This window comes from Paroedura picta, chromosome 3 (assembly GCF_049243985.1).
Source record: "Paroedura picta isolate Pp20150507F chromosome 3, Ppicta_v3.0, whole genome shotgun sequence".
Taxonomy (NCBI): domain Eukaryota; kingdom Metazoa; phylum Chordata; class Lepidosauria; order Squamata; family Gekkonidae; genus Paroedura; species Paroedura picta.
This window is the reverse complement of record NC_135371.1, coordinates 66271291-66293644: the sequence shown is the minus strand read 5'-3', so window position 1 is coordinate 66293644 and position 22354 is coordinate 66271291. Positions and strand designations below refer to the sequence as shown.

Genomic DNA, 22354 nt, shown 5'->3' with positions numbered 1-22354 from the left:
TGGCGTTTTATCCAGTGGTTGGCAACCAGGGATTCTAACCCATGGTCCCTAATTTTGCTTTGGTGTTCCATAATTCTTGTTCTGTCTAGTTGTCATTCCTATGTAACTCAATTTACATACACATTATATCATTACATTGCTTCTTTGGCATGCAATGAAATTACGTATTTCTGTTGCAAAATAGCTAGCATGAATGTACTTATCAATCTCCCTCATATATTTACACACATTACAATTGCCACGTTTGTGATTTTCCCTTGGTAAATTGTTTTGCCCCTTTTTTCTAGGTGTTCCTTGATATTCCTATCCCTTCTCCAAGCCATTATAGATTTTTCTATACACCCTGGTATGTGTTCAACCAAATGCCAATGTTTTGTGATGCTTTGTTTAATCTCTGTGAAATCAAAAGTGCAGGTTACCCTATTAGATGCTATACAGTGCATGTATCTCAGTAATGTTTGCCTGTCCTCCCTGTCTGTTTGGCTTTTAGCTGCTGCAATATATCTGTCAGGGTATCTGTCCCAGGCTTTGAGATCTTGTGCTAGAGAGATACAGGCCTGCAGGTATTTCTTATCTTCTATGTTATTACGTTTTAATTTTAAAATTGTGCAATTGGTAAGTTATTTTTTAATGACCATAGGTGGAATGATTCATAATTTATTTGGATTTTTATTCCGCCTGTTCTTTACGGCTCAGGATGGTTTACATGGAACATTGCATAAATTTACATGGAGCATTATAACAATCTATAACATTATACAAATTTCAATAGAACATCACAACAATCTATCAAGTAACAATTCACAATACAACATGAATAACAACAACACTGTGGGGATCAAATTGTTCAGTCATGGAAGGGTATCCCAGGGAGGGGGGGCTGAGCAGATGTTCCGAGTCGGTCGGCCTCAAGCGAATGCCTGGTGGAGGAGCTCCCTTTTGCGGGCCCTGTGGAATTGTGGAAATTCAGGCAAGGCTCTGATCTCAGGGAGCTCATTCCACCAGGTGGAGGCCAGGACCGAGAAGGCTCTGGCCCTTGTTGAGGTCTGATGCGCTTCTCTGGGGCCAGGGATCCGCAGCCAGTTGGAGGTGGCGGAGCATAAGATTCTTTTGGGGGTATAGGCAGGGAGGTGGTCTCTCAAATACACTGGGCCCAAACCGCGTATGGCCTTAAAGGTGGTTACCAAAACCTTAGGCTTAATCAGGAATTCAATTGGGAGACAGCCAAGTTATTGGAGTACCGGCTGGATGTGGGATCCCCATGATATTTTACTGAGGATCCTGCCCACAGCATTCTGCACTAGTTGTAGTTTCCAGATCAAGGATAAGGGTAGGCCTGCATAGAGCGAGTTGCACAAGTCCAGTCTAGAGGTGACCCTTGTATGGTCCTGGTAGGGTGCTAGTGGCTTGGCTTAATGGAGGTGGTAAAATGCCAACTGTACTACCTTTGTGACCTGGGCTTCCAATGTAAGGGAAGCATCCAGGATAACGTCCAGGTTCCTGGCAGAGTGCGTTGCTGAGAACTGCACACCGTCCAGGATGGGCAGACGCACTTCCTCCCGTGGTCCCTTCCTACCCAACCACAGGACTTGATTTACTTAATCCATTTTGTCACTGCTTCCAGACATCTGGCTAAGGGTTCTGGGGGAGAGTCAGGGAGGCCATCCATCAGGAGGAAGAGCTGGGTGTCATCCGCATATTGGTGGCAAACCTCTGCAGCCCAAACCTCTGCACCAGCTGAGCCAGAGGATGCATGAAGATATTAAATAGGATAGGAGAGAGGACTGCTCCTTGTGGGACTCCACATGTGAGCTGGTCCCAGTTAGGCACTCTCTCTCCTATCGCTACCCTCTGTCCAGGACCCTGGAGGAAGGAAATCAGCCATTTAAGGGCTGTTCCCCATATCCGGATGTCAGCTAGGCAGTGAGCTAGGAGCTTATGATCTACTGTGTCAAATGCTGCTGACAGGTCTAATAGTATGAGCAGCGTTGACCCACCTCAGTCTAGCTAGCATTAGAGGTCGTCCGTCAGGGCGACTAGCACTGTCTTTACCCCATGTCCGGGCCGGAAGCCTAACTGAAATGGGTCAAGGGCTGAAGTTTCCTCCAGGAATGCTGATATTTGGTCCACAGCAGTAATGGAGTAGGGTGTTTCTGTCTCCTTTCTGGAAGGAGAATTTTTATAAAATGAGATATCATTGGTACTTGTCACCCATTAAAATGTATATGCATAACATTTGGAAATGTGAACGCCATGAAGGGATATTTTTTCATCTTTGGTAAGCATCTAAAAGAGCTAAAAAAAAAAAGGACACAAACATATATTTTAATTTTTAGCTTGGCACCCCTGCAAGTGGCTTGTGGTGGGTTACCAAGTTAATTATTTCCCTGATATAATCCCCAGCACAATTAAAATCAGAATAACCAAGCAGTGATAAACCCCTGCTCCCCACCTAACCATATTGTGCATCCTCCCCCCCCCCCCACCGACTTGGAGGTGAGAGGTGCAGATCCAACTCAACGGAGAAAGCAATTATGCTAGGATTGGTCAGTGGAAAAAGGAAAACAGTTGGGATGGACACTGGCCATGGCTGCATGGCTGAAGAAGGTGGTGTGGGAACATGGCATCAGCTGTGCCATAGGATCACTAAGAGTTGGATTTGACTCAATGGCTGACAACAATCTGGAGGTGATGGTTGCATGCTTTAACGTAGAAGATTAAAAAGACTGATAACAATGAAACTAGACACCTTTTGGAAGGTTTCATGAGAAAAGAATTAGAAAAAAAAATGGTCACAGCAGCAAGACTGTTATATGTTCAAAAATGGAAAAGCTTGTTATTATCTATGATGATTGATGAAGAACGGTAGAACTGGCTGAAATGGCTAAATTTACTGCCTTAATTAAAGGAAACTATCTCAATGATACACAGTGAGAGTACAAAAAAACCAAAAAAGGTGCTAGTACACTCAGACATTGTTAATAATAGCTCATGTTAAATATGAACTGATAGCTTTTGCTATAGCAATTTGTATTGATACTGGCAGCATTTATAAGTATATTAACGGCCTTACATACATAATGGATTTTTGTTCTTGGTTTTTAATTAAAGACAAGTGCAATATTTTTATATAGTTGGAAAACCTTTCTCCTTGCTGCAAATAAAAATGAAATAATGGTTTGTGGTTTTGAAGACTAAAGTGAGGGAAAAATGAAAATATAGGGAAAAGAGTATTTTGTTAATAGCCTAATGCAACAAACAACAATTTGATTTATAATTGTTAGATAAGACCACAAGACCTCTATTTCTTTTGTCTGTTTGGGGGGGGGGATTGTGTCCTATGTTGTATCATTAAAAATCTCTAAATAAAGGTTTTACTTTAAAGAAATCTTAGCTTCCTGGCCAGATGGCTCAGGGAGGATTCAAACCCCTCTGTAAATGTGCCCTAGCCTTCCTGCATCAGATCTTTGATACCACAAAACTTGTACCATCCATAAGGTTTCTGCATACTTCCTGGGAGACTTTTCAGGATTTGACTTGAACTCTGTTCATTATCTCCTTTGGTGGCTCTAAGAGTTATAAATTCCATCTCTCTCAAATGTTCACTGACTTCCCAGGGTAGGTGGCTTTAAACGATGCGTCAAAGGTTACCAGAATTCCCTTTTTGCTTCTGTTCCGGCTCTTTGTTAACTCCGGTCCCCGGATTTCTTTGACTCTGGGAGCTTGGCAATGGGTCTCTGAGCTAGAGCACAGAATTCAGGTTGCTTTCTCTTTGTCCCTTGGCTGCAACTGCGGTTCATTATTTCACCCCTATCCATTCTCATCACGAGAATTAAGAACAGCTTGAGGGGGGGGGGGGTTGTACCCTGCTTTGTACTTCCTAAAGGAGTCTCAAAGCGGCTTACAATCACCTTCCCTTCCTGTGAGGTCGGTGGGGCTGAGTGAACTAAGACTGGGCCAAGGTCACCCAGCTGGCTGCAGGCGGAGGAGTAGTGGGGAATCACACCCGGCTCTCCGGAGTAGGGGCCGTAACCCTTATCCACCGCCCCCAGCAAAGACCTTCGTCCAACAGCTCCTCCCAAGCGTAAGAGGAAATTTCTCCCTCAGCCGGAAGTTGTTCAGGGGTAAGAGAGTTTCTTAGCCCCCCCCCTTAAACTGGCCTCTCTGGCCACGCCCTATCCTGGGATTGGGAACACTCGTCTTCTGCGATCTGATTGGCTACGCGGGTCGACCGCGAGGTTTGAACCGACCCGGAGAAGAAAAGCTCTTTTGGCGAAGCGGTCGCTCGTGGTTCTCGCAGAAGGCGGACGGCCAGCCGGACGAGGGGCTGGGTGAGACTCCGGGGTTTGCGTGGGAGGGAGATGCCCTTGCCTGGCTCAGTATTTTCGCCCGAGCCTTGTGTCTGCAGTTTTAGACGGAGCTTAGGGAGGCAGACCCAGTTTGCGCCTGAGTACTTTAAAAAAGCCCCTTTCCTGCATGGGACAAGCTGCAGTAATTTCCAAAACCCACAAAGAGCGTTGGGGTAAATCTCGGGGGCAACCTTAAACTGGCAGGATGGTCTGTTTTAAAAACTGGCCGTTGCGGTTTAGGATCTTAAACAGTCCCCGATTTTGTTGTCGTTCGTGTACAATGCGGTTGTTTGATTATCATAAATTTATTGGAGTCCTATTGACCTTAGTCTCCACGATGGAAGCTGTGTGTGGGACGGTATTACTACCTAGATACGTTGTGCTAATGCTGGTTTCCTCTCCTAATGTGGTTCAGCTTTCTTTAATTTCATTATAGCAAAAGCAAGATGCAGTGAAGCTAAAACAACTTTTAATTTAAAAAGAACCTTTTAAAAAAATCCCGGGCCTTCTAGACCGGGACCCATGCCCCTGCATAGCCCATGTAATTTATAGAATGTTTCAATGAAAATTGCCCAGAGCTGCAAATAAATGAGTTGTATAGAAATCTAATCTAAATAAATAAAAATGAGAGCCACTATATTGCAAGCAGATGGCAGAAGAGTTATATGACCGGAAGAGGCACCCTTCACAATTCAGTACGCACTTTTCTAACCTGTTGTTTCACTTCTAATAACAGCAGTTTTAAAAAATAACACAACATATAATAGAACTGCTAGACTCAGGTCCAGAAGTACCTTAGGCAGACAAGGTTTTGGGGTATAAACTCTGTCAGCTTCCATTTTGTTCGACCTCTGACTCTGGAAAGTTTAGACCCTGAAATACTTGTTAGTCTCTACTGGACTCAGATTTCACTGTTCTGCTGAGTGAAGCCCTCTGAAACATGATAGGCTATTTCACCTTCAACAAAAAGATTTATATCTGGAAACTTTGTAGAAGCTAAAATGTCTAAACTGAGGCTATTGTACTTTGGTCCCATCATAAAGACTCACGTGAAAAGACAATAGTACTAGGAAAAGTTGAACGCAGTAGGGAAAGAGGAAAATTCAACATGAGGTGGATTGATTAAGGAAGCCACAGCTTTTAGTTTGCAAGATGTGCCTCTGATAGGACATTTTGGAGACTTAACAAATTTGACTTCAATATGAGTTTTCACGGATCGCAGCCCATTTTGTCAGGGAGAAGTCCTGAGGTTCATAGTTCTCTCCTCACCTCCATGTGGCTCAGGAATTTAAGGCTTATTATGCATTCAAATACATAAAATGCTCATCTACAAGACCTGCATCATAAAAAGGGCATTGGAGCCTATGAACTTCCAAAGCTTGTCATCAATATCATTACATTTAAACATAGCCATAATGTTTTCCCTTTCCCTTCTAAGAAGCTAAATGTTTTGTTTTCCTTTTGATGCTGAATGATTAATTTCCTTAACTTTTAAATTCATTTATGGGATTCCGTACTGATATGAAAAACAATATTTTCCTTGACCCCAATAGGAGATCTGTTTTTGCAAAAAGGATGACCCTGGCCTAGTGGAATGCTCTGCTGAAAAAGATCGGGGCCCTGTCGGACCTTAACTAGTTCTGGAGGGCCCATAAAATAGAGCTGTTCCACCATGCTGATGGTCAAGGCCCAAATGGACCATCAAGAAATGCGGGCCTTACTGTTGAAACAGAGGAAAGATCTGCCCTGCAAGGATTTTGAATCCTCGCCCCCTAAATTAGTTGGAAATTACTGGAATTATAAAATGTTTTGTGATATATATTTGATTTTATTTTGACTGATGATTGGCTAAATCATGTTGTTACCTGCCCTGAGCTAACCAGGAAGGATGGGCTACAAAAAAGATTTATTTTATTTACAATAGGGATTAAAATCAAAGATGCTTATCACTGCCCTTCTTTTCAAGTTAGTTATTTAAATCAGTATTCCACCATTCAGTTTCTTGTACCCTGCTGCCTTTGTTAAATTTCTCTTTTTGCAAAGCATACATTTCGCAGACATGGACTCAAATTCCCACCAGTTTTGATATCTGTATCATTTCTTTCTTTTATCTTTAGAGTCTAGAATTTATATTCTGAGAAATTACCAAGATCTATCTTGATTATTTTGTATACACAGAAGCTGGGAACATGTGTTATCCTAATACTACCTGAAGCTGAGCCTGTTACTAAAAGTAATAAGACAAAATATTAAATGAAGATTATCTTCAGCTTTTTCTAATATAATCTTAGTTTTAACTCAGTTTTCTTCTGTTCTACTTGATCTTCTATGACTCTAGTCTCTGTAATTACATTAACATCACAAAGCTTGGTTTATCTACGAATTTCATTCTTATCCTGTCCATGCTTTGTATCATTTGCCCTTATTTTTCATGTTCTACAAATTTATAGTCAATCATATATCAACTTTGTGCTCATTTTTCTAAAAGTGTTTCTTTTATTACTTCAAAAAACATTCTAAAGTTTTCTCATGTGTCTTACATACAATTAAAAATACTCCCTTTATATCTTTCAGACTTAATGCTAGATTTATTAGCAGTGGAAAACTATGGAGGAGGTAAAGGGCAGGCCAAGGAGAAATCCCCCCCTCAACCCCCCCGTCTCTTCATCCCTCACCCACATTCTGTTTCCAGTAGGCTTTATATATTATGAAGTTGCTTGATTTTTTGTTGCATCCCATCTCCACATAACAGGAGGATGTGTTTGAAGTAAGGGAGTCTTGTAGAAACCTGCTATAACAGTAGGATCCCCTTTGCTCTTACATGTGATGAGTTTTCTATAGCCTGGGGGAGATGGTATTCTTTTGGGGCCTAAGATTCAGATTCAGAGTACCTTTATTGGCATAAAATTGCAAAGCATAAAATGAAAATTTCAAACAGTTTCAGATGTAAAATCTATCGTAAAAGATTTTCATTTAAAATTGCCAGTAAAAACTTTGCTACTTTTATAATAGTTGCTGTGTCCCTCACATTTAGTATCATTTTAATCCAGTGTTTCTCGTTAACACAGCTGAATTTCAATTTCTTCAGATAATTAGCTAACGGGCGACGAAATACTTCAAACTTAGGACACACCAGAAGTATATAGTACAACGTGTCAGGGACACTACATCCATGTAAACAGTATCTCTCCTGAGGAGGGATCTTCAAAAATCTACCTCGGGTGACATTTGAGGGAAAGATGTTTAAGCGAGCTACTAGAAATGCTCTTCTTAACTGGTGTGTCTCCAAAATTTGGAGATACATGGGCATGGATTTGTAAGATAAGGGAATATCCCAGAAGCGGGGAGAACATACACTGTTGTTAGAGGAGCCCAGAATCTGTGTATGCTAAACATCACTTCGAGTCCAGTAGCACCTTTAAAACCAATTAAATTTTATTTATTAAATGGACTTGAATTTTGTTTTGTTGCTTCATACCAACACAGATATCCACCTGAATCTATCTTATAATTACAGTGTTGTTGCTAAAGCAGGAAAGAAGCATGAAGATTGGATGGCCAAAGTTGTAGTTGATTCTTTTGGACTCCTTTTCTTTGTGCCTCTCCTGCAGTACTGGCCAGTGGTTACTATGGCCCAAGAACTTGTCTCCCCTGGAGGGCTGTTGTCTGATGAAGAAGCTGCAGCCTCTCCTGTCCTGGAATCTACTGCAGCAGAGTGCGGGGCTGGCTTATGCCGAGCACTTCTACCAGATTTCTCTTCCATCTCTTCAAGCCATGAGCAGGTAAGTATTGTGAGGCATGAAATCTTTGCCTCAGAAAGTAGCTGGTATGACTTACAGTGCTGGGTGAAGCCACTTAGCTTTTAGTGATGAGCTCTGGCCTTCACAATAAGATCTGAATTCAAGAGATTAGTGTTAATATTGGATTGTGAGCTCTTATGAGCAGCCAGATCCTGTTTATGCCCTGCTGAATTTAGTGGGTTAGTGACATTAATGCAGTGGAAGAAGTAAAACCATTGATGAAATTCTTGGACACACTTAGACTGACACATTGTATTATGTAGATAACAAAATGGAAACACATCAGATACCCCAGGGAGACACCTGTCTAGAAGATGCATTAAGCAGTGGATTGGAATAGATGACCTTGGAGGTCCCTTCCAACTATGATTCTATGCTCTGCAGAACAGAAGTATATATTGGGTTGCCAGTGCTTAGCTGGCCTCTGGGGGGGGGGGATGTGTCAGCAATGTCCTGATGTGCTGACATCACTCACCATGTTCCTTGGAGAGAGATCAATGCATCATTGGGTAATGCTCTTGGTCAAAACTATAGCTAAACCCCAGAGTTTTGCCTAAATTCCAGAGCATCACTGGCACTGATGTAATTTCTAGTGTGTACAGGAAGTGAGATCAGTGTGTCATTGATGATGTCATCCCATCATGACAAAGCCCCCCCCACTCCATTGGTTGCCAGGAGCAACCTGACAACCCTACTACAGTGAGAAATACTTATTAAGCTTCTGTAAGTTGATAGGTTGTTAGCCCTTTCACAAGAATACGATACACAGTTAATATAGTCCAAACATACAATTTGGCTGAGAAATTAATATGAGAAATATATAAAATCAATATATAAAGATGATGTTTACCCTGCAGCTTTGCCTAATAAAATCAGAGTTAATTCTTATGTGGGAAAATATCAGTTTTCACATTTAAGAGCCCTGAGGAAAGTTTCTTGCTTCTGAAAAGGTTATGTAATGATGCTAGATTGACTATGTTTATGTCCCTAACATATCTAAATTCTCATTTTATAAAAAAACCAATTAAAGATTTATGGCCTGAGGGCAAAAATAATATACGCAGCCTTCAGCTAAGAAATGATTGTAGGCAGAGGTTTTTAATTTAGCAGAACTGACAAATCTGCTTCTTAAAAAAGCTGGACTTATCCCTGTCCTTGAAAAGGATGAATGGGGGAGAAAGTTTCTGAGCTTAACTTTTCTTTCAAGCATGGAAGAGGACAGGCAGTGTGCAAAAGGGTAAGATTTCAGCTAACTGCTGTCAGCAGTTGACTGTCTATTTGCCCATTATTCTCTTAACTAGGGGCAAAGCCCATTTTATCCAGGAATACAACGTGTGGTAGAGCTTGGCAGTGGGAAGAGGAAGGGGAGGAGTTGTCCAGTATGTAAGGGCATGGGGTTGAATGTGTGTGGGAGGTTGTGGTGGCAAATGAGGGTATGGGTGTGGAGATATGGGTGTCAAGATCCTGTGGTTTGGAATGTTCATTGAATATGGGAAAGGACTGACCTTTGGGAATTGTGGCATAGTGGTTACATATGAGCTTTCCAGAGCCATGTCTTCAGATATGTGAAGGGAAAATCAGACTGGAGACTCTTCTTAGGGGAAGATTACATGGCAACCAATTCCTCCCAGTTCTGCGTCATTTCCCTTCTTGTGTGAATTAGGCCACAGACACCGAAATGCCCCTCTGCCCTAATACACATGGGATAGTCACAGTACACAGGTGTCCACCCTGGTGTCCTTCTTCTCCATTTTTTCACTGTTGATAAAATATGTGCCCACATGCTTCTTTCCCGGTTGCTTCTTAGAAGAACGGATTTTTGTACCCTGTTGTTTACTACCCAAAGGAGTCTCAAAGCGGTTTACAAACACCTTTTCCCTTCATCTCCCCACAATAGTCAACCTGTGAGGGATATGGGGCTGTGAGAGGTCTGAGAGACCTGGGAATAGGTTGCAATGTTCCAGCAGGCCTCAGGTGTCTCAAAGCATTTTCCAATCGTCTTCCCTTCCTCTCCTCATAACAGACTCCCCATGAGGGTGGTGGGGTAGAGCAGGGGTAGTCAACCTGTGGTCCTCCAGATGTCCATGGACTAGAATTCCCATGAGCCCCTGCCAACCACAGGTTGACTACCCCTGGGGTAGAGAACCTCACATGGAAGCTGGCAACCCTAAGAGGAAGACTGCGCACAGCAGTCTTGACCTTAGTAAAGGTTTTTATACTGTTTTTTTTATTTGCCAGGCCAAGGTTGAAAAAATTTATTTCAGTTTCACAGGACTGATGCTGGTCTGCCTGTCTGTGCCCTAGTTGCTGGTAAGGGCTGGCCATAGCCCATAGCCTAGGAGGGACACCTGCACCACTCCCTCCTAACTGCAGGCAAAAATAGCTCCTTTGAAGGCTGGACTCTGAGGCATTGTACGATTTTGAAGCCCCACCTCCAAACCTCCAGGAATATTTCCAACCCAGGGGTAGCCAACCTCCAGGTGGGGCCTGGAGAGCTCACATGCAGCTTATAAAGATCAGCTCCCCAGGCAGAAAGGGCTACTTTGGACAGGGTTGTAGTAGAGAAGAAACATTTAAGGCCTCCCACACAGGTTGTTGTTGAATGTAAAGACTTGAGGCACAGGGTTGTTGTGCAGATAAAACAGGAGACAAAAGAAACTCTGCAACAGGATCCATTTTCATCTGCAGAATAATGCTGTCCAGTGGCCTCAAATCTGCAGAGAGTTGCAACGAAGAAAGACACATGGCTTGGCTGTGTCTAACCCCCGGCCAGAGCAGTATTTAGAGTGAGAAGGGGCTTTTCTGTGGCCTCCCCGTCAGCCGTTTGGCAGAAGGAGAAATCCCCCCCCCCTCAAAAGGAATGTCCATCCCCATGCCCTGAGGCTCCCCTGCGTTGTTCTCAGAAATGCCTCAGTCAGGAGCTGTCAGAGGCTCCTCCACAGCAGGCCGGAGGGGGAGGGGGAGCACTCAGCAGCCTCCTGCCAGCTCTATCAGGGTTCTGAGGCAATTTGCAGTTGGACATGGCAGATAGGACAGCCTTGGGGCGAAAAGGGCTGGCACAGCCTGTCCAGGCCTCTGTTCTCACCCCCCTTGGCAGCCCTACTGACCTCCTCTCCCTTTGGTGGTCAGGAGCAGACTGTCAGCCATGTGACCAGATTGCCCTGGAACTCTGGTCTGTCCTGGTGAGGGCCCAATCGGAAGGCGCGAAGTACCTTCTGACTGGCCCCTCTGCTTGTCAGTCCGGGCCCAAGGGGCCAATCCAGGAGTTTTAATCCCGGACTCAGCCCACCCCAATCCTTCTTACTGTTTTATTAAGAGGGACAGATGTAGACATTTGCATGGTTTTGCAGCCAAATGTTTCCTGTGCAGATCGTTCTCGGGATTGCTGTTTTTTCTGTTTGTATATGATACCTGTTAATGATTTTCATTGTGCTGTATATTAATCTGTCATCACACAATACCTGTAAGTTTGAACTGATTAATTTAATTCCATGACATTGTACCAGAGGAAGTGTGCATGCACACGAAAGCGCATACCTTGAATACAAATTTGTTGGTCTTAAAGGTGCCACTGGACTCTAAATTTGTTCTGCTTCAGACAAACACTGCTACCCACTTGAATCTAAGTAGATACTTGTTTAGAAATTGGTTGAAATGTGATCTGACGTATTCTACAAGCTTAATGGTCCTTGTTTTAAATTAAAAAAAAATAATCAAAGAAAAAAAAACAGGGCAGTACAACGTGGCATACTTTTGTGTTAGTCTGATGGATATCTATAATTTCTCTGCAACCTTTTCTGTACAGGCTGCTTCTGATGACAATGGGAAAGTGAAAGTATATGCAAGAGTGAGGCCCCTGAATCCAGCTGCTGTAGAAAAACTCCAGGATCAAGTAAGTGGTGGGGGACAAAGTAGGGCTGGTAACTGCATCACACGAGCTCTTGTGTAACAAGGAAGGGAAAGATGTAACAGAGCAAATGCAATATGGCTGCAATAGTGGCCTTTTCCGCTTTGTCAGGTAACAGCAAATCTTAAGCATTAACTTTGCCTCTTAGAGTTGCATCTGTATCGAGAATTCCCAGACCCTTTTACTCAGCGCACCCAAGGACTCCTTCACCATGAAAAACACTGAACGAGGGATTGGTCAGGCAGTACATAAATTCACCTTCACCCAGGTATGTATTTGGATCTAGTCCATAAATCTACTGGCCTTCTCAGGGAGTTTTTGTAGGAAGATTTGAGTTCAGGGAGTTTTTGTAGGAAGATTTGAGTGCAGTAGAACTTTAGATACCAGCAAGAGTCAAAGCTTCCTTTGTCAGATACATGTGGTAATGGAGATATCTGAATCTTTAGATTCCAGTTAAAAGGTGGGAGGAGTTTTTTGTTTTGTGTTTAACTTAATTTCACAAAGAGGGAACTAACCTGTGTGGATTTGGGACTTGCAGGTCTTTGGGCCAGAGGTTGGCCAGAAAGCTTTTTTTGACGCAACAATGAAGAAAGTAGTGAAGGATGTGCTCCATGGGCAGAATTGGCTTGTTTATACCTATGGTGTTACAAATTCAGGGAAGACTTATACTGTCCAGGGTAAGAAACATTAAGTCTATACTGGTGTGAGCAACAGTCCCTGCTTAACAGAACTCACTTATCTAGATTTGTCAACTCAGTTCTCCTTTGTTTATAGGAACTGGAGCTGATGGGGGGATCCTTCCTCGTTCTTTGGCAATCATATTCAACAGCATTGGGACACGGCTATACAAGGCCACAGACCTGAAGCCTTTCCTTTCCTGTGAAGTGATCTGGCTGGACAGCAAGCAGATTTGTCAGGAGGAAGCCAAGAAGCAGGCCCTGTTGTGTGGCAAGATGAAGGAGGTGTGTAGTCCAAGCCCTTGATTGAGTCTGTGGCAACAAAGTAGGTGCCCTGTTCACAGGCTCAGTGCTGTTCTTCTGACTTTGTAGGAGGAATTGCTTACTTCTATGAATAAGAATCACAGCACAGGATTCCCGCTTCAAGCAGGCACAAGTGCTAGCACTGACAGTGGTGTTGGACTCTCATCGACCTGCCACTCTACCAGCCAAGCAACCTCTAACCTGTTAGAAGGTACCTACTGTCCTGACCTTCTGTTGGGGGGCGTGGCAGGGGTTTTTCTCCTTTTCTAAATAATCAGGGTACAGAAGTACACCAGCACATGGAGAACTTAAAATCTTAACCTCTCAAGCAAAGTGAAGTGAAAGAAACTCTCCAGCAATTATAAAGTCTATGGGGAAACTCCTTACCTGTTGTTGGGCAGATTATGGAGACACATCACTATGCTTTATGGCAGAGAGGCAGGTGTGTGCAGCCTTTGGATTTATTCTGTGTGTTGTTTGGAGTAAAGCTGTTCTATCACAGATACGTATAAACATCTGGGAGCAATTTAAAAAGTATGGAACACAAGACAAATTGCATAGGATCTCCTAAACCCCTTCTTTAACAATCAGAGCAATGTGGGAGAAGGGAAAAATTGTTCTTTCCGTCGGGCATCCAAGATGCTAGACTGAAGGAAAAGCAGTTCTGCTAGGCAGATTCCCAGGGTGCTCAGGAGAATTTTACATTTCTCTGCTGCTTGCAGATATAGAAAATAATACAACATATAGAGTTGCCAAGTTCTGCGCAGCAGCGATCAAAATTCGTAATAGAATGGTCTGTTTTAAGTGAACTGGACAGCTGTGTTTATCTACCTTTTATATTTTCTATTGTTATCTTTTAAGATGTTTTAATTCTTGGTTTTAATGGATGTTTCTGTATCACCTTATGCTGGTCTATGACCCTAATAAAACTATACATACATACATTTGGCTTTCATCAACAGAGACTGGCCCTCTTTGGGCTGACCCAGATAATACCTCACTGGTGGCTAATGATAATGTGCAGTTTTCCATCTGGGTGTCCTTTTTTGAGATCTACAATGAGCTGATTTATGACTTGCTGGACACAACGGTGGCCGGTCCATCCCACAAGAGGCCCACACTGCGACTGTGTGAGGACCAGACTGGCAGCCCCTACATCAAAGGTAGAGAGCACCTTTGTGGTCACCTTATTGGCAGCATGGGCTGTATAATGGCAAAAAATAGAACTCTGCTGCTGGGTTTGGATCTTCTTGTTGGGCCAAACAGTGATGTGTGGCTATTGCCTTGTATATGCGTGTCATTTTAATCCCACCCTTCCTCCAAGGACTCAGAATATTGTATGTGGTGGTCCTTTCCCCCCTTATCTTCACAACTGTCCTGGGAGATAGGGTAGCTTGTGCATGACTAGCTTGAGGTCACCTTGTGAGCCTAGTGGCAGAGCTAGCAGTGTGAGCCCAGGTCTCTCAGTTCCCAGACAATCTAACCACGCCACATGGGATGTCCCATACAGCCTTCCTCTCTCAGAGGCTTGATCTCTGCTTCCTGTTCCAGATCTGAACTGGATCAACATTCACGATGCTGATGAGGCCTGGAAACTGCTGAAATTGGGTCGTAGAAACCAAAGTTTTGCCAGCACCCATATGAACCGGAATTCTAGCCGCAGGTCTGCTGTGGGTTTGGTAATGAAGGGTGAAGGAAAGCCTTTGGGATGGCGGGGGGAACAACCTCTTTGCTTATGAAAAGCATATAAGGCAGCAGTCCCAAGGCGACTGTCATGTCAGAGTGCGTTGTCTCAATTTGTGTTCCTTTTCCCTCTCTGGCTCTCTGAAGTCATAGCATCTTCTCCATTCGCATTCTACACCTACAGAAAAATGGTGATGAAGTGGACCCGAAGATTAGCGAGTGAGTCATACTGGAAAGAGAGAGTTGTGGGCTTGTATCTTGTTAATCTAATTGAAGGGAGGGTGATGCAGTCTTCCCACTGTGTTCCATGGAAATGACAACTGGGGACAAGGTGTTTCTTGTCCTTGCAATGTGCTGGAGTTGGCCCTCTGTGCTGTGCTCATCTGGAGAAGAACAACCTTAATGGGGCATGTGAAATTGTCGAGTTTCAGACAGCAGAATTGTCACTGGGTCTTCCCTGGCTGGGTCTAGTGGAGGGTTTCTAAGAGAAGGCAGGATAAAATCTTGACACCAATACTGATGCTGCCCTCTCCAGGCTGTCTCTGTGTGACCTCGCTGGCTCTGAACGCTGCAAAGAGCAGAGGGCGGTGGATCGCATGAAGGAGGCAAATAATATCAACACTTCGTTGCACACACTGGGACGTTGCCTCACTTTACTGCGCCAGAACCAGCAGGCCAGGTAAGCTGGAGCCATTCCTAGTTCTCAGGATCTGTCTGTCAAGGCAAAGAAAAGAGCATTTTTCTGAACTGACTCTGGTACTGTCGAGACATATTACTGGCTGTATGCAGGTGCTTGGAGGCTTGTAGGAGAGGGGAAAGTGCTGGCGATGCTTTCTGTTTCTGGAGCTCCTGGAATCTTCTGTTCTCAGAGCGAAGCAGAGCGTTGTGCCCTTCCGTGACAGCAAGCTGACCCGTGTGTTCCAAGGATTCTTCACAGGGCGAGGACAATCCTGCATGATTGTCAATATGAATCCATGTGCCTCCTTCTACGATGAGACTCTCCATGTGGCTAAGTTCTCTGCAATTGCCAGCCAGGTGAGACCAGAAGCACTGGGGCAGACTGTATCTAGCTGCAAGGCTGCACAGATTTAGGGTAATTAACTTCCTCCTTTTAACACATTCCCTATTTCTTTCCCTCTCTGTCCTTTTGTTCAGTAGTTTCCTATTTTCTAAAAAAACAAGACTGTAAAAAAGAAAAAGATGGTGGTATCAGAGGGTACCCTGCACATACTGAAAACTGTACTGTTACCACTTCGGTCTGCTTCTGTTAAAAGAAAGCAGCCTGCAAAGACTTAACATTCAACAAAATTGTTCTGCTCAGATCTAAAGGCAATTCGCTCATGTTCAGATATGCTCAGTTGTTTATTTTATTTTATATATTTTGATGTATTTGGTTTTCATTAACATTAATTAATTTATTAATTCATGCATTCCATTTGTATACTGTCCTCCCCTGAAACATAAAGAAACAATATATCAAACTTAGTTATTATATCAAATAGAATAACAATGATGAGAATGATAATAGTAATAACAAGAGAATAACAATTTAACAGGATAACAATCAAGCAGGTCCATGGTTCAGTTCAGTTACATGGATGCTTGGGAGGGAGGTTCAGGGGCCTAGCAGGTGTTGCTGGTTTCAGTTGGCCTCAACCAACTGGCAAAGAGCCCCCTTTTGCAGGTCCTGTGTAATCGTTCTAGTTCCGTTAGGGCCTTGATCTCCTCTGGGAGCCCATTCCACCAGGTGGGGGCCAGGACAGAAGGCTCTGGCCCCTGATTGAGGTCAAATAGACTTCCTTGGGGCCTGGGATCTGGGGCCTGGGATCACTAGGCAGTTGGAGGTGGCCGAGCGCAAAGCTCTTTGAAGGGTGTAGGCAGAGCCTCAGGCACACTGGGCTCAGACCACTTATGGCTTTAAAGGTGATTACCAGAACCTTAAGCCTGATCTGGAATTCGACTGGTAGCCACTGCAGCTGTTGGAGGAAGAGCTGGATGTGGGACCTCCATGGTGTTGCTGTGAGGACCCTGGCCACTGTATTCTGGACCCACTGTAGTCTCCGGATCAAGGTTAAGGACAGGCCTGTTGTAGAACAAGTTGTAGAAGTCCAGTATAGAGGTGACCTTGGCCCTGGATCACCGTGGCTAGGTGTTCCAGGGCCAAGTAGGGCGTTAGTAGTTTGGCTTGGCAAAGGTGGTACAATGCCAGCCACTCTACTTTTGTGACCTGAGCCTCCATTGAGAGGGAATCATCCAGGATCATGCCCACGTTCTTGGTGGAGTGGGCCACTGATAGCTGCACACCATCCAGATTGTCCAGATGTGTTTCCTCACATGGTCCCTTCCTGTCCTGCCATAGGACTTCTGTCTTTGAAGGACTGAGCTTCCGATGACTGTGCTTGAGCCACTCCGTCACTGCTTCCAGGCAGCTGATTAATGCTTCTGGGAGAGAGTCAGGGTCTCGGCAATTCTCCTGTTTTGGACAGGAATTGGTAGACGCTGTTTTCTTGTCTGCTAACACCAAAACTTAACCTTCCAGCTTATACAAGCTCCTTCGAAGGTGGGACTGCTGGCCATTCAGTCTCTTCTGAAAAATCAGAGCATTAGAATAAACAGGCTCCCTGCAGCAGCCTTGGATCAAGAAACAGAATCCAATGAAGAGTGTGAGGATGAAACAGATGTGACCATGTATGACAAAGACGTGAGTGGTGGTTCTTGTACCTTGTTCACTAAACAAGCTCCCTATAGCCATAGGCACCCTCCACCATGAAGAGTTTGTGGTTGACAGTGGATTGAGATTATCTAGAACTCTTCTTGCCGTCAGAATCTCCCGATTACTGCCATGATTTGTGCTTGCCCTGAGTGATTCCATCTTGTATCTGTGTCAGTATTTTCTTAACCATGTAACCCTGAGATGCTTGTGTAGTGATTTAGTAACTGTTACATTTCTGCCAGACTGTATTATCTCTGCGAGTCGACTCTGTGAAAATCTCAATGCCTGAAGACTGGCCTGAACTGGCACCTGCAGGAAGGGGCTTCGAGCCTCTGGGAACTCGGCTGGGTTTGGGCAGGAGAATGTGTGTGTAAAAGGGGATGCATTTCAACTATCTATCAGATTCAACTTTGAGGTGTCTAGGATCCTGAACTGCTATGCAATAAAGCATTCTTTTATTCAGAGGTCCTGTTGCTAGACTATCAGTTCCTGACACTTGCTTACCAAGACTAGTGCATGTGTCCAAGCCTGGACAACTGAACAAGAGATAGACCACTAGGCTTAGTCTGAGCTTGTTTTCTGTCTTACCCAAAAAAGTATGTGGAGACTCTTGTTATGTCAAGCCATTTCTGGTCTTTGAGAACCATTTTTAGAGCCTTCAAAACTGATTAAACATTGATTGTTCAAATAGTGGAATTTATGGTGTTTTGTCACATCAGTTGTTTTGATAGGCCACGATTTGTTACATGCTCTGCATTCTGTCCCCACCCCTAGGACCTGTTGCTTGTGATTGAAGCTGTGCAGAGTCTGCTGCTGAAGGAGCGCCAGGAGAAGCTGAAACTGGAACTGCATCTCCGTGAGGAGATTTGCAATGAGATGATGGAGCACTTGCAACAGAGGGAACAGTCAAGCAGGTACAATGGCTTCCACCATCTTTCCATCACAAGCAGCCTCTGTGCTGAGCTTTTGCTTCCTGCTCTGTCATTTGCTGATTCACGTGACTGCTGCTTTTCAACCCCCCACTCTTGTTCCCTGAAGAGAGCAGGTGGATGCCCAAAAAGAGATTCTGGAGAAGATGTATGAGGAGAAACTGACCCATCTAAAGGAGTTATTGACCGATTACTATCAAGAGGAGATTGAGGTATGTGAGTGAGGATGAAACACCTGTAAGAATGAAGCCAGCAATTGTCCTCTTCTAGGGCTGGGGTATGCCTTTCCAACTAATCTGAAGGCTATGTTTAGTGTAGTGGTTAGGAGTGTGGACTTCTAATCTGGCATGCTGGGTTCAATTCTGCACTCCCCCACATGCAGCCAGCTGGGTGACCTTGGGCTCGCCACAGCACTGGTAAAGCTGTTCTGATATCAGGGCTCTCTCAGCCTCACCCACCTCACAGGGTGTCTGTTGTGGGGAGAGGAAAGGGAAGGCGACTGTAAGCCGCTTTGAGACTCCTTCGGGTAGAGCAAAGCGGCATATAAGAACCAATTCTTCTCCTCTTCCTCCTCCATTCATTTTGATTACTGTAGGCTGTCAGTCTTGTAGAGGTTCCCTGGGTTGTGTCTTAGACTGCATATGGCTGTCTGCTTGTCCTTGGCCATCTGCATAGGCTGAAATACAAATACAACTTCCTCACTAATGTCAGTCTTGTGTTTTTCTTCTTTAGGACCGGGATGAAAAGATAAAAGAGCTGGAATCCGCCCTGGAAGAAGCAAAACGACAACAGGAACTCTGGGTGGGAAAGCCAGAGCCACGACGCAGATCCAAACGAGTGGCGGCAGCATCTGCCCTGCACGAGGAACTGCAGGAGACAAAAGCCAAGCTGGAAGAGTATCAGGCTGAGCTGAGCTCAGCCAAAGAAGGTGAGGAATGAGTCCTCCGAATAGAACTCTAGCAAGAAAGCAATCCATGAGCCACAAAGAATTCACAGCTCTGGTGACTGGGAAAACTGGGCTCTGTGAGTAACATGCCCATTAGGAGCCCTGCCTAGGTCTCCTTGGCATTCCTTGTGCTACTGAAGTAGGATAATTTACCATTCACTTTTGAGGTTTTTTTCACTTGAAAAATGATTTCCTGCCTATGGATATACCTCTCCCACCCCCCATCCCCCTTTCTATTACCATCTTGAAAGATTCAGGCAGGCATGGTGAGGACAGGATCAAATTTCCATAGAAGGGCTTTGTTTACAAAACAGCTTGCCCCAATTTTTGCAGAGGAGCTGGGAACAGCTTGACAGAATTTGCAGCAGCAAGAAAACAAAATATGGTAGAGGCCAGGAGTGTCTCCCCAATACCATGTACTAGCTACTTTGCTCTGTAATTTCAGGTGAGAAACTTAAATTTGTTGCAGCTCTAAGACTTTACTCTGTAATGTAAAAGGAGCTGAATAATTCCTCAGCTGCTTTCTTAAAGGGGAACAATGCTAGATCACAAGGCTGTCTTGATAACTTGGGTAGGTGTGTGGTAATAGGTTGCAGTCAGTCGAATGAAAGGCACTTTACTACATTTTGTGTCCCGTGCCTTTATTGTGACTTATTCCATATTTCAGTATTGAGACAAAACTTCAAGGCAAATTCTGCCATAGGTTTTAACTCCTGGGCCAAGCTGTGACTATATTCTGTCCTATCTTTAGAGCTACGCAAATACAGAAAGATGGTGGAGCCACCACCTTCGGCAAAGGCCATCACTGTGGATGTGGACCGGAAACTGGAAGAAGGTCAAAAGGTAACTGTCTTGAGTAAATGAAGTCTGGCTACTCTCCCCCTCTTTCCCCCCTTTATATTGGTGTTCAGCTCCCCTAATGTGCAGGGTGCTGCCTCACCTGCCGCTTGTGGTTGCACAAGGGTTTTCTGGTGCATTTGTTTCCTGGGGAAGGGGTGGGAGAAATCAGTGACATTGGGCTAACCGTTCTCCCCTTCCTCAGAATGTGAGGCTGCTGCGTTCTGAGCTACAGAAACTTGGGGAGTTGCTTCAGTCAGCAGAAAGAGCCTGCTGTCACAGCACAAGTGCTGGGAAACTCCGTGAGACCCTGGGCATGTGTGATGACGTCCTAGTTAAACAGGTAAAGGAAGCAGTTTTGAGGAAGCCATGCAATGAGTAGTTAATGTCACCTTACTAGAATTTTGGGTGTAGTGCTTTTAAATTATCAAGTGAATGCAGACAGAAGTCTGGCACTTAATGGTAAAAGTATCTTTTTCAGCATGAAGGAACAGAACAATTTTTACTATTTTGTCACAACTGGAGTGAACATTGTGTTGCTTTTTATTAATTTTGAAGTGAATTTTAATTTCATTATTGTAGGTATATAAGCCATTTCTCTGAGTAATAATTTCAGTTTCTTGAATGGCTGTGCTAGACTAAACACCTCAGTCTGCACCCTCAACCTGGGGGGATGGATCCATGGTACTCTTTCCAGGAGCAAAAGGGATTTCTGCCCACCAGTTATGACAGAATGGCCTCTGTGTGGTCTCAAACATCTGAAATCTTGTTTGTGGGTGATGTCCCTCAGAAGCTGCATTTCAGAGAGCATTTAGGCTAGAGTGAGAGAAGTGACAAAGTTGTACCCTGTGGGCCAGAATCCACCTGCCCAGTGGATCCAAATCATGGCATCTGTTGCTGGGCTGTATCACTACTGATGCCTGATTGGGGGTGGGGGTGAGAACTGTATGTCTGCATCAACTCCCTGGACATCCTAGTTAGCATACTTGGGAGACAGATGAGCTATAACCTTGTTTAAATATTGTTCTTTCTAGTACATGGAGCTTATGAGAAAAGCATTTCATTCTCCATCTCCCTCACCCTTATTTCAAAGTCATACAGTCCAGCTCAGTATGTGGGGTTCTTGATAATGCATTTTGACTCTGATAAAATAGCACTGTGTCCATGGCACCTCATGCGAAAATAAGCATATTTGGCATTTAAGGTGCTATTGCTACAGGACTCTCTGATATATGTGCTTATCACTTGTAATTACATCCATAAAATGAAATGTATTTTTTCATTTCAGGATCAGACCCTGGCAGAGCTTCAAAATAATATGATACTAGTGAAACTGGATCTACGGAAAAAGGCAGCCTGCATTGCTGAGCAGTACCATACTGTGCAGAAACTCCAAGCAGCACCAACACCGACCCTCGGGAAAAGGTTCTGTACCAACAATGAAAACAGGCAGCCCAAAAGTCAACCTCCTATCAAGAAGCCTTTCTTGCACAACTTCCTGCCTTGCTCAACATCCAAGCCTGCTATTGGAGAGAGCCCCTATTCTCGTATCCTGCGCTCTCGTAGGTCTCCCCCTTTCAAGACCTTGTCCTCCGGCAAAAAGTACTGAATGAATGCTTTCATTGGTCCTGTGGTCAACCTGAGTGCTAGCAATTTTTGCTGGCTCTACGTTTTCTGTATATAAATGTGTTTATTATGTTAAGGCCTGAGAAAACACGTAAGTCCTTGGTTTCCCAAAGATGAGTACTATGCATGTTTACTATTTCAAGCCAGCTGCTACTCCAGTGTATATGGAATCTGGACCCTTATAATCTTTTCACACACAAAAAAAACTTGCTTATAAGTGTTTCTGCATGTCTATTATATATTGCCTTGTTCAATGCATTTAATAAATGTTTTACATTATTTACTGTTTTATGATCTCCCATTCTCACTGATATTCAGAACTGATTGTAGAATGTAAATTGGTCACAAACTATATGAAAACTCTAATAGGCACAGTGTAGGTTGATACTATTAATATGAGGAGACATCCAATGAGCAAAATACCAAGAACAAAACATTGGACCTTACCTGAAGGTTTCTTTTCTTCCGTGGGGCAAAAGTAATCCAGGTAGTTAGGTCACACCTCTGCTTGCTCAGGTAGGGCAAAATGAAATCCAGATTTTTGCCAATTCTCCTTGAGTGACCTCTCCAGTCTTGTCCAAGCC

General features: G+C 44.0%; 1 protein-coding gene across 2 annotated transcripts; it reads left to right on the top strand.

The window, feature by feature from the left end:
- Positions 1-4177: 4177 nt before the first annotated feature.
- On the top strand, positions 4178-22049 carry KIF20A (kinesin family member 20A). Of its 2 annotated transcripts, none has more exons than XM_077326175.1 (19): positions 4178-4331; positions 7961-8131; positions 11955-12041; positions 12205-12324; positions 12595-12733; positions 12831-13018; positions 13106-13247; positions 13999-14199; positions 14588-14699; positions 14867-14938; positions 15255-15398; positions 15589-15754; positions 17259-17420; positions 18207-18346; positions 18471-18573; positions 19094-19289; positions 20059-20150; positions 20350-20487; positions 21433-22049. In XM_077326175.1, the coding sequence occupies exons 2-19, from the start codon at positions 7979-7981 to the stop codon at positions 21751-21753; spliced, it is 2676 nt and encodes an 891-aa protein (XP_077182290.1). In that variant the 5' UTR covers positions 4178-4331; positions 7961-7978; the 3' UTR covers positions 21754-22049. The 2 variants fall into 2 exon arrangements, with proteins under 2 accessions (XP_077182290.1, XP_077182291.1); XM_077326176.1 differs by lacking the exon at positions 4178-4331 and adding an exon at positions 6565-6582.
- Positions 22050-22354: the final 305 nt, after the last annotated feature.

What these genes read in the sequence shown, in the direction of transcription:
- KIF20A (XM_077326175.1), top strand. Translation starts at nt 7,979, where the DNA reads ATGGCCCAAGAACTTGTCTCCCCTGGAGGGCTGTTGTCTGATGAAGAA. An exon ending in TGTGTGGCAAGATGAAGGAG is followed by an intron (nt 13,019 to 13,105) that starts GTGTGTAGTCCA and finishes CTGACTTTGTAG; the next exon opens with GAGGAATTGCTTACTTCTAT. An exon ending in AACCGGAATTCTAGCCGCAG is followed by an intron (nt 14,700 to 14,866) that starts GTCTGCTGTGGG and finishes GGCTCTCTGAAG; the next exon opens with TCATAGCATCTTCTCCATTC.